This window comes from Pelecanus crispus, chromosome 3, assembly GCF_030463565.1.
Source record: "Pelecanus crispus isolate bPelCri1 chromosome 3, bPelCri1.pri, whole genome shotgun sequence".
In the NCBI taxonomy this organism is placed as follows: Eukaryota; Metazoa; Chordata; class Aves; order Pelecaniformes; family Pelecanidae; genus Pelecanus; species Pelecanus crispus.
Genome location: NC_134645.1, coordinates 98,887,207 through 98,899,738, shown reverse-complemented (window position 1 = coordinate 98,899,738; position 12,532 = coordinate 98,887,207). Strand labels below are relative to the sequence as shown.

General features: G+C 37.1%; 1 protein-coding gene across 7 annotated transcripts in view; it reads left to right on the top strand.

Annotated features, from left to right (window-relative positions):
- FAM135A (family with sequence similarity 135 member A) overlaps positions 1 to 12,532 on the top strand; it is a 71,282-nt gene that overhangs the window by 34,311 nt on the left and 24,439 nt on the right. For 3 of the 7 annotated variants that reach the window (XM_009483944.2, XM_009483943.2, XM_075707078.1), the window contains 5 exons: positions 426 to 581; positions 6,973 to 7,046; positions 7,353 to 7,523; positions 8,350 to 10,101; positions 12,142 to 12,302. In XM_009483944.2, the coding sequence (XP_009482219.1) occupies positions 426 to 581; positions 6,973 to 7,046; positions 7,353 to 7,523; positions 8,350 to 10,101; positions 12,142 to 12,302 (2,314 nt within the window). Of the gene's footprint in view, positions 1 to 425; positions 582 to 6,972; positions 7,047 to 7,352; positions 7,524 to 7,784; positions 10,102 to 12,141; positions 12,303 to 12,532 lie in introns of all 7 variants that reach the window. The other 4 variants (XM_075707080.1, XM_075707079.1, XM_075707077.1 and 1 more) reach the window with 2 other exon arrangements.

The following is a 12,532-nucleotide window of genomic DNA, read 5'->3' as shown; positions in this document are numbered from 1 at the left end:
ACTACTCTGAAATGGCTGTGTCTTTATTAAATTTTTACAATTGTATCAAATTTGGACTAACATAGCAAGTATCAATTTTCTGATTGCTGATTCCTACTCCTTTCAGGCACACTATATTTTTGCATGTTAGAAAATGCAACAGTTGCAGCTCAGTTATGGTTGCCATACATGGAATTGTGCCTTAATTTAAGGTCAGGAGTCCCAATTCTAAAAGACAACTGGATAATATTTAAAGCAACATAAAATAATCTGTTAGTGTTGTAACATAGGTTAATTCAACTCTGATACTTAGACAAAACAGTTCTCATTTGGAATTCACTTTTTAAATTAAAATTCTCACTAAGATAAAGTACACTTTTTTTGATTCTTGTCTGTACATTATGGTCTCGTCTGTTAATAATGTAAATATGTTTTCCTAACTCCAGAAAATGGAAAATCCTGATGAACTGGCAGAACTTATAAATATGAATCTTGCTCAGCTTTGCTCACTTCTAATGGCTCTCTGGGGGCAATTTCTGGAGGTCATTACCTTACAAGAGGAGGTCACAGCATTGCTAGCTCAACAACATCACACGTTAAGAGTAAGTATTGACTCTGGCAGCTTTAGGAACTCTGGCACGTTCATACTCTTACTGGGACACATTGTTATGGAAATGTGTATCAAAATGAGACTCCAGATTGTAATTTTTCTAGTTCTATTTGGGAAGATTAGTTGGAATCATAAAGGGAGCTGTTGCATTGCATTTATTAGCTTGTGTATCATGTTGTTAGAGCTTATTCTTGGAATATAATACATAAAATACATTATTTATGTTTACGAACCAACTAATTCATTGATCTTTTGAATAAGAAATGCAGTGCAGAAGGTCAATTGCAGTCTGTGGAATAAGATGTATTTGTGCAGAATGATGTATTTTTCTGCAGGAGCCATGCCTAGTGCCCACTCTTACTTCCCTACTGCATTTAGGCTGCCTGCTTAAATCATAAAACAAAGTGTACTTGCCTTCTGAATTAACAATTTATAACATTTCGTAAGCTTTGAAAAGTCTCTTAAGTGGAATTTTAAAAAAGAAGAGATGTATTGGAAATGATCTGGCGTGTGAGTAGGTGTGTATATGTATAAAAACATATGTACACCGAGTACCTATACACGCAGTTGATCTCTATATGTGTATATACAGTTGCTGCGGGCTTTCTACACGGAAAACCACAGCAATGCTGGTTCCCGTAATGAAATACTTTCAAATATGAACTAAAGCGTTACCCTTACTTTCTAATAAATGTAGTTTTTCCTCCCATCTTTTGTGGCCATGGATTTGAAGAAACCTAACATTTTAAAGTGTTCAGAGAGGAGGATTCATTAATACAAAAAACAAATGAACAATGACACCCACGCCTCGTACTTGTCAAACACGGAGCTTGATCTTCAGCTGGCCTGGCATCTTTACTGTCTGACATCACAATCTCTGCATTTGTCTCACATTATAGAATAGGTAATTTTAAGAGATTATCTGGAGGCACTTCTTGTCCAACACTTTGCAGAGAACCTGTTTAGAAGGCCTGGTTAATGAGAATACACTTATTCAGTGCTCTGTAATAGTCACAATCCAACACAAAATCTATTTTAAGGCTTTATTTCTCAGAGATTTGATTTCTCTCACCAGCATTTCTGTCACTTGCGTCAAAACCCTTTCTGGTTTTGTTCTGGAGGGGAAGCTGATTATGCAGGATGCTTGGACTGTGGTCTTATGAACAGACTTGATAAATCACATTGTTTAATGAGGGAACCATGGTTGTGGAAATGGCCTCTTCTGGAGAATAAATGGAATCTTTCAGAAAGAACGCAAGGCTTATTTGTTAGATGTGCTAGCCGTAGGAAAGTGTGAGCATTTTACTGACTATGAATCTTACTTACCTTTCTGTGCCTTTCATATAAATTCTGGAATCCTTCAAGTTAACTAGTGGAAGGTATGAAATGAGAATACTGTTTCACTTAACCTGCACTTGCATTCAGCTGCTGGTATGTTAGTGTTTGTACAAGTATATATTTAATAAAAATAAAAGTAGTATTAATACTTTTATTTTTACTGCTCCAGTGTTTAAACAAAAAAGAAAAGGTACTGCTAATGATTACGTATTTAGCATCTTAAATGTGGTTTGTTTTAAAATCTCTGTAAGCCATTCTCTCTAGCTTTCAAATATCTTAATTACTGAATTTTACTGCAGTTATTTTAGGGAATATAAATCAAAGTAGTTAATTATACTATGTGATTTGAGATATTGTGCATATTGAAAGTATTTCTGTGATGCTTTCTGATTTTCACAAAATGTGAATAGGAGTTCCCTTCCTCCCTTTTTTTCTTTTTTAAAAAAAAAGTATCATTTGATTTCATGCCTGCATTTTTTCCCTTTCCAGTTGCTTTTAAGCCTACTTGTTTTGTTATCTGTCACTATGCATAAACAAACTTGTTTCAAGCACCACATCATACTTAATTTTTACTTTCTATAAGAAAAAAGCAAATTATTCTTTAATAAAAGCTGTAGAAATATTCTTTTCTGGAGGTATGAAACTACACTTTTCAGCATAGTGGTGTCTTACATAGTGCTCAGCGTAGCTTGTTAGTGAGGGACACCGAGTCTCTAAAACTTATGAGCCTTCTAAGTTGAGCTCGGAGGTGATCCTTGTTATAACTGAAAAAGTTGAGCTTATTTTATTTTTTAAAGAAGTGGCTAATTGCCATTTCTTCTTGAGTTCTGCAGTTACTGGATACTACATTATCTACCCAAACATCAAAGACTGAAAAAGAGATGCAGGACATGGGTAATCTTAAAGTTACCTTATTGTGTAGAGCCTGATAGCAAAGAGCAAGCCAGCTGACTCTAAAATTTGAATAATACAGCATCGAGATGGAAATCTACCTGAGCCAACTTACAGAGAACCAGCAATGTATTGTTACTTAATTTTACAATAATTACTAATTTGCAAATATGACACTTGTTCTCTGTACTCTGAGATGTGAAGAACTTGTGTGAATACTTTGCAAATATATGTAATTAAAATATATGTAAAAAGACTTAGCTTCACTGGGCTTCCTACATGTCAGTAGACCAGGAGCCAGCAATCCATAAATTCAGTAAACCTTTAAATTAAAAAGAGGTGGTAAATTTGAGCCTTGACATTTTTAAGAACATGTTTGGTTGTTGATATTGATCCTGTTTTGCAGTGCTTAGTATAATAATTTATAATTTGTATTAATAATCTCGTGAGAATTTATATTCTGAGGGTTTGTATAAACTTCTTTTGGGAAACGTGCAATGAGCATGTTTCACTAGAGGCGTTATCTGCACATGTCAGATGATGCAGGCTTTCTGGTTAGTGAACTTAGTTGAGATTTGAGAGATAACCTACTAATTCTCCTCTTGAGAGAAATATCTGTCCTTTCTGGAATAAGATTTTTGTACTATACAAAATTCTATCCTTCTATAAATAATCACTTCTATTTTGGAAAGCGATACTCTGTTGTGTTCTCTACTAGATGCTAAATCTCTTTTAATTTTAACTTTCCGTCTTGCAATATTTACAGACTGTATCTTCCACGGGAAATTTCTCCCTGGGAAAGTTTAGTATTAATCTAAGATGAGAATAAACACTTTTAGGAAATCATTCATCTGACTGGTTTAGATATTTGTATTAAAATATGTCCTAGAAATGCCTGTCGTCTGTATTTGTCAAATGACTTTCACCCTCTTTGCACAGATGCTTATAAAAACAGGTATTTCTGATGAAGTGTTGTTAGAAAATAAGGCTGTAATGAAATAATATATTTTAAGTATTTAAAATCATTATTTTAAACATTTTACATACTTAGGCAAAAGAAGTAAAAATAAGTAAATACTTAACTATTTTCAAATACTTTGAATATTATGTGCTACATAAAAAAATCAGGAACACTTTAGGCATACTACAACATCCATCAGCTACTTGATCACACTGATAAGGTTTACAACTGTGTTTTACTGAAAAAACTACTTAGAGTATGTTATTTTATATTACAAAAAATTTGCACACTAAACTACTTCACCTGTTTGTTCCATAGTGACATCTTCTGGTAGGTCTGAACATGCTCTTCCAAAATTATTTCTTTCAGTTTGATTAGTCCTAAAATAATGAGAACTGAGAACTAAGATCTCAGACTGCTACTTGTAAACGTATAGAGACTCGATATATATTCCACAGCAGTTTTTCTATCTGATTTTTCCTCTTCTTCTGTTTACATTGGGAGGACCACAAAACCCATAATTTTGGGAAGTTTGTAGGGACTAGGAGTAGCAGATTCAATTTCCTCTGGCAAAGTCATTGTGGAGTCACCCAAGTCGGTAGCGCCTGAGTCACGAGCACCAGCTGGTAGTCTTTCTGATTCTGCAGAGCCTGTTTAACAGCATCCTAGCAAGTGCCTCAGTCCTTCCATAAGTTAAGCACTATTAAACATAATAAGCTACTGTTGGTTTGGGTTTTTTTCTCTCCTTAATACTGATTTATGTGGGCTTTTGGAGCTTGCTTCCAACTAGTTTTATACAATTGTTATTCTACTAAGAGCTGTCTGGAGCTGGTAATCAGATTTTTTTCAAAAGCACTGGAATTACTTAAACAATTACAAATGGGATTTATTGCAAACAAAAAAGCGTCTTCCTTTTTTGTTTGAGATAGTGGCAGAATTCTAAAGATCTGGTCTCCATATAATTCCAGTTACTTTATGTAGTAAAGTGATTGCTTGCGTCTAAGCAAAATAACCTTGCTTGCCTCCTGGGAAACAGCTTTATGCTCTTTTCCTGGTTTGAACCACAGACATCTACAAATTGGGCAATATTTCTGTTGTTATTTTATTTCCTATTGCATGATTGACTAGGATCTTTAATTAATTTTTAAATTGCTTGGTTTAGAATTAGAACCAGTCCAGTCTTTGCGATCAGTTGCCCTAAAATTGAGTTTTTTAACCGGTAAACTTGTCTCTAAGTCTACTGTGTAATGATCTTCTCCCTTTCTGGGAAAAAGGTTGGGGATTAGCTCTGACAAAACCATCTGTTTGGAAGGTAGATGTCTGTTTAGAAGAGCCAGCTGGGAGGTGCAGAGGAATACTTGGGAACACTGATTCTAATCCCATGTGTGTATGCATAAACTCCTAACATAATTTCTGAAGGAGAGCAGATACGTCTTGTGCTTGCATGTGTGCATCTGGTCACTGCTGAGAGTAGAAGTTGCATTTACGAGGAAGTATGGAACTTAGTGTCTTTTTACTTCAAAACATTTTCCATGACTATTCACAGATGATGTTATCACTGAGATTAATTTCATATAATACAGTAAATTGAGTTCTGGGAGGTTGGGACAGGACTTTCAGCTTCTAGTGCAGGTTAGAGATTGGGGGTTTAATGTTTGTGGTTTGGGGTTGTTTTTATTTCTTAAGCACCTTGGTGCAATTTTTTTCCAGTTTTACTAAAAGAAAAAAGAGGGAAAAGTAGGAAGCTACAGAACATAAAACTCTCTAAAAGTATACCAGGCAGTGTACTAGGAGGGAAAACTAACCCCCCTGCAAGTGCTTATCTCTGAACAAAAGTTAATGTGGTCCTGAAAGTCTGATGTTTGCTAGTTAATGCACAGGATTTTCCTAGTGCCACATCTGTCCTCAGGGTGGCCGTGGATGCTGGACGCAGATGCGGGCCACAGCTCTGAGTGAAGCAAAAGAGCTGAGGGAACTGAACCAGGTCTGATGCCTGCTGCACCAGACACACTGCAAACTCTCACGGTCTGTTTGGGAAGTTAGATAACTTAAGAGGAGGACCCACAGTATATTGAGGAAATAAAGGAGTTAGGGGGCCAGGAAGTGCTTGGTAAATAAATGATTGACTAAGTAGACTAGCTACGTATGTGGTTCTTAAGTAGGATAGAAATTCTGTTCTAACTGATATAAACAAATTGATGTTTATGCCCAAGTTAATGCACAAGCAGTTGCCAGCAGCCACTGTACAGCCCATTCTCTTTTTTTGTATGTCTTGTTACAACAAACAAGATACTGTCATACTGCATTGGATTGCATTTTTTGATGCAGGTAATTGGGCAGCGGCAAAAATAAAAATTCTAAAAATGCATCTAGATTGAATTAATATTTTTATGTAATGTTGGAAATGTGAGAAATCTCATCTTGCAAAACCTTAACTTTGGGGTTTCCGTATGCTGCTTTTTCAATATGTTGATTATGTTTTTATTTGTAGTAGCTTGCTGTATAATTCACAGTCTCTATTTCCACACTGTCCATTTGAGGATAAAAAAAATGCTCCTCTGTGTTATAAAATACCATTTTAGTATTGTATGTTTTATTGACTTCAGGCATACAATTAAGTCTTGAATGCAGTGCTTGTAATTCGTGTTCATTTTGTTATTGTCTTTGTCATTTGCAGCTGAAATCTTTACAAGCAAAAGTTTTTTTGCACAGTCGTTTACTGTGGGCTAGAGTATTCATCAAAAGTTTGAAATGCATACTTCTCTGTATTTTGAGACTGCAGAGTATCTAATGGGTTTCTACTTCTGAAGGTAATCTTCAAGCACGTTCAGAAGTGACCATCAGACAGTAATTTCCCTTCTTCTCATTGAAATTTCTCTTAATATTTTTGTGTTACTGTTTCAGGTTAGCCTGATTTGGATGGTTGATTTCTTGGTAATCAAGTTTCCAGCAGGCAGTTGAATCTAATGTAATTCCCCTCAGTCATCCAGCACATAAATTAAAATTTTCATTTCAGGTGCTAGTCTTGTCTGTGACATCCTCTTCCCTCCCACTCAGACTGAGCATTTAAAAAAAAGTAACTGTCTATATAATACATGCAAGTTAATAACATTGCTGTGTAGGAATGCTGGTGGATTTTTAAAAAAATTGTATGTAATATAAAACAAGCTCTAACTTTATTTGGATCTTGCAGGTGCGCAGATTTGCAGAAGCATTCTTTTGTCTTGAGCATCCTAGGCAAGCTGCCCTTGCCTATCAAGAACTACAGTGAGTAGCCTTTTGAAGTGCACAGTATGTAGCATGTAGTACTGTTAAGCTATAGCTTATGTTGTGTAGAAGTAGAGTCTTGCAAAAATACTTATATAACAAGTTCAAGAGAAATATTGTGTTCTAAATATAGATTTGAACTTTTTTAATGAAAGTTATATAAGAAGTTATTAAATAACTATTAAAGCTATTAAATAACTAATTAGTAGAAAAGCTTCTACTGAAGTGAATTAAACCACTGCTTATTTCTGTTAATGTAAAAATAGATCTGTTTTTTTCATGTGGGACTACTTAATTTTTTTTCAGTGCTCAGAGTCATCTACAGATGTGTGCAGCTATCAAAAACACTTCCTTCTGCAGTTCTCTTCCACCCCTCCCTATTGAATGCAGTGAACTAGATGGAGATATGAACTCCTTGCCTATAATCTTTGAAGATCGATATTTAGATTCAATTACTGAAGGTAAACACACCTCACAGTGCAGTTTTCTTCTTGAAGAAATGAGCAAAAATTATGTAAAACCTGAGTATTTTTCTTTGCATATCTTGCTGGCTTTAAAGGTGTACATTTATTTGCTAGGAAATGTTTCTTCAGTTTGAGTTTTGAGGATGTGTAAAGTTCTATAATTACTAGTGTTTTATAGCTTCAGTTACCTGCATAATCTTGTTGTAAACAATCCTTTTTCTTACTTTTTTTTTTTTTTTTTTTTTTTTTTACCCTTGCTTTTTTTTGGTGAAAGATCTGGATGTACCCTGGTTGGTAGTTCAGAGTCTTCCAAGGTCAGAGTCCAATAAACTGGATAAATTTGAAGCTGAAGAAGGTTTTGTAGCTGGTTTTACTAGCCCGGAACTGAAAATAAGACCTGCAGGTTCCTCCAACCTTTGGCATTCAGAAAGTGAAAAGACGCTAACAAAAACTTTGAAAGGGAAAAATGAAGATGCAAATAAATCCAAAGTTAAGGTTACTAAGCTCATGAAAACAATGAAACCTGAAAACACAAAAAAAGTTGTGAAACAGAACTCTAAGGACTCTGTGGTCTTAGTAGGCTACAAATGTTTGAAAAGTGCAGCACTGGAAGATGCCTCTAGAAGTTCAGAAGGCAGGCCTTCATGCAATGCTAATGAAGGGCTGGACCCTGCATTTGGTGGATTTCCTTGTGATACAAAGACCTGCACCAGGCAAGTAAGTCAAAGAGAACTTCCATTTTTGCCATCTGGAACTGAGGAAAAGACTGTCAAGATGGAAGGTGTCCAACCAGGTCCAGGTAGCCCTGTGCACTGTGAAAATGTGGCGATTTTTGGTAGACTTACTATCTCCCAGACAGGTTCTGGAACTATACAAGCAGATAGTGCTCTACAACCCAGAGGTACACTTGAAGACTGTCATGGAGGTCAACCAGCTTCCTCAGGAGTCAGGACAATTGAGGTCAAACCAAGTAATAAGAATCCCTATGAAGGGGAGAAAGTAACTGTTCACATTGGATCGTGGGCTGAATTTCTGCAAGATGGAGTACAAGGAGAGAATTTGCAGATACCCAATATTCAGTCTTCAGAATCTGGAAATAAATTGAATTCAGGAGAACAGGAACCAGTGCTTGAAAAGGAAGATGTCCATGAAAGAAACTTCCGACATACCAGTGACGTGTTGACAAAAATGAAAAGTAATCAGCCTACTCTTTCTACAAAAGAAAGTCAACTTTCTGCAGGTGGAGACATGACTAAATTACCAGATGTTAGCGTGACATATGCCTCTTCTAGGTTTTCAGATTCAGGTGTAGAAAGTGAACCGAGTTCTTTTGCAACTCACCCCAACCCTGATCAAGTTTTTGAAAATGTTCAAGGGCAAAGTGCATACAATGGTGAGAGACTATTTCCTCAGCTTTTACTAAAACCGGACTGTGCTATAAAAAATGCAATAGAAAGCCATTGCACTGAGAGTACCAGTGCTGTAAGTGAAATACAGTCATCCCTGACATCCATAAATTCTCTGCCTTCAGATGATGATGAGCTGTCACCTGATGAGAATTCAAAGATATCTATTGTACCTGAATGCCAGCTAAGTGACAGTAAAACGGTATTGGATCTTGGAGCAATTGACTTGCCAAAATGTGATGACCGTAAAAAATCAAACACCAATTTGCAGCAACAGTGTGTTGTATTTCCAGGGCACTTGATTAACAAAACTCTGTCTATACATTCCTCGCTCTCAGGAACAAAAGATCTTTTACACTTAGTTGTTTCAGATGAGGATACGTCTACTGATGTGAAAAGTTACAGCCCACAGGCAGACCTTGGCACAGCCTGCAAGGACTCTCAGGAGCTTGAAAAGCATCTTAACACTACAGAAGAAACAATTAAATTGTGTTTGGAAATTACTTGTACGGGTGAGCCATCTGTGGTTTCAGGTTCTTCATCTGTAAATGCAGTGTATGAGGTTGAAAAAACAAGTGAAGGAAAAGATAATGAGCCTTTAGAACTAAAGGACACAACTGAAGAACTGTCGGTATCTAAAAGTGAAACTGGTACAGATAATCCTTCTCCAACCAGTAGTACGGACATGGTAAAGCAAGGGCTTGTTGAAAACTATTTCGGCTCTCGAAGCAGCACAGATATTTCAGATATTTGGCCAATGGACAACAGCAATCCTGTTAGCCCTCAAAAAGAAACATATGAAAAACAAATTATTTGCTCTTCCCAACAAGATGAGGAAGAAGAGGAAGATCAAGAAATGATTGAAAACGGGTATTATGAAGAAACAGACTATAGTGTATTTGATGGAGCTTCCAGTGCTGCCCAGGGTCATGGCTCAGCAGAAGAGAGAGCCCTGAGATCTGAAAGGATTGATAGTGGGCATCTGCGAGATGGAATGACTGTGCCTCCTGTCTGTACTCCTGGTTGTCTGTCTTTTCCCTCTTCTCTGAGAGACTCTCCTTGCAATGTTATCTGTTCTTCAAGGAATAAATCTGATGCAATTACACAACAGCCAGGCAGCACATTCTACAGCTCAGCTTCATCTGTTTCCTGGTATGAAAGCTCCCCAAAACCTCAAATGTTAGCGTAAGTGATTGTTTTAAAACAAAGTTTTTTACTTTTAGAAATTATGTTAATACAGTATAAAAGGGGAAAAGAAGCATGGTTAGGTTGGTTAGGTTCCAGAGTGCCCCCAGGACTGTGGATTCTGCACACTCAAGTAACATCACGTTTTAGATGTTCAGACAGAAAGTGTGTTAGCACTGAATTCCTCCTCTCATTTATCTTGTAACTTCATGTGGTTTGACAAACTACAAGCAAAACATGATTTTTTTGTTTCTCTAATACCTCCTTTTTAAAGAAATAATAATTTGGCTGAAAAGTGATGTTGTAATGGCTACTGAACATAAAAATGGTGTTTCATGAAATGGAAGCTGTTAAGATAGCAAGCATAGGAAAATATGCTTTGAGTTTAAAAACATAAACCCCAAAGCATTCTGTAACTGGTTGTTCATCTGATAAGTTAAGTGAAGCAAATGTGCAATGCTAGCCAAGGTGATGGCCTTATTTTTCAATCTTAACTTCAGATACCCAAAATGTAACACTTCAGAGACCACAGTGCTCTGAATTACACTGCAATTTGGATACCACGAAAGCCAAATTTAGAGGAACATCAGGGATCCCAGATTGCACCTCATCTTACTGTAAACATAAGAGTTTCCCTGATAACCTCCTGCTGCTAACTGAACATGGGAAGCAGCATCTTAATGTGTTGTATTGGAAGTAAAATGTTGCTATTGGAAAGAAAAAAGCTTAGATGAGAGGTAGAAACAAGGAAAATGCTAAGCAGGCAGAAGAGAGAAAAGACCAGATAGTTTGTGGTTAGCAGCTGAGAACAGGAGGAATAATTGAGCAGTGGTTGAGGAAAACAGGTTAGAAGTGGACAGGAAAGTAACTTCGGAGATACTGGAGAGCGGGTACTGGCATGGAATGGGAGGGATGAAAAGCAGGGAATATTTAAGGTGTTCTGTAACAATAAAAGAAAGGGAACTCGGAGTAAAATCAAGGACTTGGCCTTGGGGAAGGCAGAGTCTGCTGGAGTGTGAGATAGCTGAGATTCCAGAGGGCACGATCTGCTCCGGAGAGAGCCAGCCTTGGTACATTCAGTTCAGAAAACATGCCCTGAGTACAAGCTAAGTAACTTCTGCTGTGGAGTGATAAGACCAGCTGCCTGCAGTGGTTTCTATTCAGGCTGACTTCACTGAGGACTGTTCTTGCCAGTTAGTGAGGAATGAGCTAAAGATAAAGCTGGGAAAACAGAGAACAAAAAGTAGAAATGGGAGGAAAACAGTGAGCAGGCGGAAGAGGATGGGATGCGCAATGATGCTGTGGGGGATCATGCAGAACAGACGGATTAAGGAGGGAAAGAAGCATAAGGAAGCATAAAGCTTGAAGTGCTGCAGGGAAACTGATACGCAATTAATTAGGTAGGAAGGTCATACACAAAAAACTAAGGGAAGGGGAAGAAAGGGAGGAACACAAGATGTGGAAGCTCAGCTATTAGAAACCATATAGTGTATGCTTTCACACATTGTCTAAAAGATCAGAGCTCTGGATCTGGCTGCTCCTGAAGCAAGTATCAGTTATTCAGCCTACCAGGCTTTCTGGTGAGCAGTTACAGCACTGGCTCCAGCTCTCTGCTGACCTGGGAAATAGGTTTTAAGTTTGGCAGGAATTATCAAAAGTCGGTGGAAGTCTTTATCTGGTTGGTTGTAATTTTGTTACTGCATTTAAACAGAGCTGTTGCTTGCTCCAGACCAGAACTAACCTAGACTCTTAAGTGGTTTCAGAAATACTTCAGAGTTTGCAGAGATGTTCAGAAGAGAGAAGAGAGTGGAGCTTGGGGGATGGATTTTGTTACAGAGGAAAAGGGGCTGTAGGAAGCTGCAATAAAAAATATTGTGAAGAACGGGCTTGTTTTGTGAAGGTAGTAATTTGATAAATATATTTTCCTTCGTATCAATTACGTAGAAGACAAAAAGACAGGAGAAAACTGTATCCTAGGAGATACTACGTTTGTCTGGCAAGAGTAAATGGTGTTTTATCATAAATATGGTTTTGTTCTAGTTTCCTACAGGCTAAAGAAGAACTGAAGCAACTTAAACTTCCTGGCTTTATGTATAGTGATGTTTTCAAACTGGCTTCTTCAATACCTTATTTCAGTATGGAAGAGGATGACTGTTCAGAAGAAGGAATACATCTTATAGTCTGCGTCCATGGCCTAGATGGTATGCTGGGAAATGTGATACTGAATGAGACAGCAGTTCAGATTACCAGACAGGTTTAGCTTTTGTCATTTGAACTTCAAACTGAAGGCTTCTGAAATAGATATACTGGAGGGAACTGGGAATCTGACATTGTACTGCTACATTTGACAGTGTGTTCCATAGAATTGTTTAAATTAAGAATTTTATGTAATGTTTGTCTTCAGTAAAACTTTCATGCACATAAACCCATT